The 2,970-nt window shown below is 44.8% G+C and overlaps 1 protein-coding gene across 1 annotated transcript in view; it reads left to right on the top strand.

The window, feature by feature from the left end:
* Nucleotides 1–280: 280 nt before the first annotated feature.
* The window catches only part of gucy2g (guanylate cyclase 2g), a 16,116-nt gene continuing 13,426 nt past the window's right edge, over nt 281–2,970 (top strand). Inside the window, exons 1-3 of the mRNA XM_008291509.1 lie at nt 281–631; nt 1,673–2,021; nt 2,098–2,207. Coding sequence (XP_008289731.1) covers nt 281–631; nt 1,673–2,021; nt 2,098–2,207 — 810 coding nt within the window. The remainder of the gene's footprint in view (nt 632–1,672; nt 2,022–2,097; nt 2,208–2,970) is intronic.

Raw genomic sequence — 2,970 nt, 5'->3', positions numbered from 1 at the left:
TCATGAATCCATCTCTGCTTGCTTCTGTCTTGGCACCTATTTATCTGATCACAACCAACAATGTAATCATCATCTTTCTTTCAAACTGATCTGCAAAAAGACGGCACAGAGGAGAAGCCTGACTCCTCTTCGCTGTGCCTCCTCCTCCTCCTCCACACATATTTACATTTCCTCCTCCCTAACCAACTGTCCAGCATCACTGGGGACTTTCACTATTTAAGCCCTTGTTTCATCAACTCGCAGGCTGCCAGCGATGCCGAGGGCGCTGCACTGCTTTGGCATGAGCCTCACGCTGCTGCTTCACTTCACTCTGGTGTCAGCCGCCGCCGCCGCCGCCGCTGCTGCCGTCATCGTCAATAATAACGGCACTCAGCCTCTCAAGCTGCTCATTGGCTTCCAGGCTCCGCGGAACATGTCATTCCCGTTCAGCGCCTTGAGGCTGGGCTCGGCCCTGCAGATCGCCGTGGACAAGGTGAACACCAACCCTGCCCTGCTGGGGAACTACAGCCTGGACTTTGTGTACAGGGACACGGACTGCCGGCCCAAAGAGTCGCTGGGAGGCTTCATCCAGCAGGTGTGGAGGGAAAACGTGTCGGCGCTGTTCGGCCCGGCGTGCCCAGAAGAAGCCGAGGTACGAGTCCTGCCAAGTTCATAAGTGATGCTTTTGTTTGCTTTTTGTCCCAACTAGAGCTGAAGCAATCTAACAGAGTAGGCTGCAGTAAATAAAACATGCATTAAGGTTATAAAGGTCAGCCTCAGAGGCCGTGACTCAACTGTGTAATTAATTAAAGATGCTTTAACAAGGAGCTGGCTTTTGATGGATTATGGAAACTTCACTTTTCTTATTACAGTGATCATATTTTCTCGATTGAGCGCATGTTGCAGGGTTGCAGTGGTGCAAAGTAATAAACTACATTCACTCAAGTACTTGTGCTTTGATTTAACCGTCAGTCTGCATTTATCTGAACCTTCTGTCTTAACCCTCTGAACTCCAAACAAATTTTTGTTCCTGGTATGTTTTTGCTAATTTTGCACTGCAACATAAATTCCTGCACCTCCATGGAAACAAAACAACCATGACTACAAGTATAGAATAAATATATATATATATATATAGAGAGAGAGAGAGAGAGAAGAAGACTAGAAGGAGAAAATAACTCAGAAATATCTTTTAGTTTAGTTTTAATGCCATAAATCATAAACATTTTAAAAATGAATATTGAATTTTATTCATTATGTATTTTACAATAACTGGAATCCACAAGGACAGTTGTGGATTTAAAGTTTTAATGACATTTAGATGAAAAACACAGTATGTTGGAGCAAAAGTGTAGATTTAATTTTAACATTGTTGGGCCACATTAAAGCGTCTGGAGGAAACTTTAAGCATTAAACACTTCCGTTGGATTTTTATGGACCAATTTGTTTCTTTTCTGTATTAAATTATGGTGGAAGTGGAAGGAAAACACAACTTTTACTGTTTTTTAAAAAGAAATCCTTTTCTTATCCCTTATTAAATCACCTCCTGTGTTTTTGAGGCTCTGCACCATTTGCACCATTTATGCCTTTTGTTTCTAATGTTAGCGCCTCTAAATTCCTCCGTCCTGTCCTGACAAACTCAACTCTTTAGGATTGTTTTGAACCTCTACTTCATGTAACTCCTGCCCTCCAGGTCACCGGCCTGATTGCGTCCACGTGGAACATCCCGATGTTCGGCTTCGTGGGTCAGTCTTTCAAAATGGACAACAGCGAGATCTACGACTCCTACATCAAAATCGTGCCTCCTCTCAAGAGGAGCGCCGAGGTCCTGGTGAAGACCCTGGAGTTCTTCGGCTGGACTCACGTCGCCATGATCGGGAGCGGATTGGAGTCAAACACTTGGGACAAAGTCGACGCTTTGTGGAAAACGGTGGAGGATCCGCTGAGAGCCAAGTTCAAGCTGAACGCTGCCGTGAAGTTCGACACCAGCGACCCTCAGCAGGTCCACCAGAACGTGAAGCTCATCGCCACGGTGGCCAGAGGTAAGAGCAGAGTTTCTGCAGGCGCTTTGCGGCGACTGCAACACCTTCTGACCCATACAGGCGCTTTGTCCTGCAGTTATCGTGGTGCTGACCAACAGGGACGACGCCATGGCTCTGCTGCTGGAGGCCGAGCGTCAGGGTCTGATGAACGGCGACTACGTCTTCTTCCTGGTGCAGCATTTTGAGGTCAGTGGCAGCGTGGTGAGTAAAACTAATTAAACACATACACAGGAGGTTCTGTACAGGGAATCAGAGGAGTGGGGAAAACCGGCTGATAAGACAGGAAGAGGAGGAGCTTTAAGGTTTTCTAAAGGGTGTCGGTGGGACTGTTTCTGTTTGTGTTGTCGCCTCACTGAAAGCAGTCTTTCTGAAGTGAAACCAACGCACTATGGCTGCATTTATTTCAATGAAATCAAAATGTGAGGGATACCTCCTTAAACAGGATTCATTTTTGACAGTTGGGTCAATATTTGCGCAACACGTCTGCATCCCATCTGAACAGAGCAGCTGTAGTCTAAACTGTCACTGAAGTTGAAGTTGCTCTTTGAAGATGTAATTTCACATTAAGTGACTTTAGTACGTTGAATACAATCTTTTTTTCTTTTTTTTAAATGTCCCGTTTGAAACCCAAAATTTTTCCCTGTTTGTTGACTGTTGATATGCTAAAATATGAAGCCGACACAATTACCAAAAACTGCAGTTCCTCAAATGTACACTAGGGGCTGCCTCCAGAGGCGAGTCAATCTCCACAGATCTCCATGTTAAAGTGTCAAACCAGAAATAAAGGTGTTTACAGCCTGATACAAGAACTGTTTGGGTCTCTATAGCTAATTCACGCCTTCGTCACAATCTTACAGGAGATGAATTTTTATATACCGTAAATTCCGGACTATAAGCCGCTACTTTTTTCACACACTTTGAACATCCATCCATCCATCATCTCTACACC

Source organism: Stegastes partitus, unplaced genomic scaffold (genome assembly GCF_000690725.1).
Source record: "Stegastes partitus isolate 25-593 unplaced genomic scaffold, Stegastes_partitus-1.0.2 Scaffold746, whole genome shotgun sequence".
Classification (NCBI taxonomy): Eukaryota; Metazoa; Chordata; class Actinopteri; family Pomacentridae; genus Stegastes; species Stegastes partitus.
The sequence above is the reverse complement of the archived record's forward strand: the minus strand, read 5'-3'. Positions and strand labels throughout refer to the sequence as shown.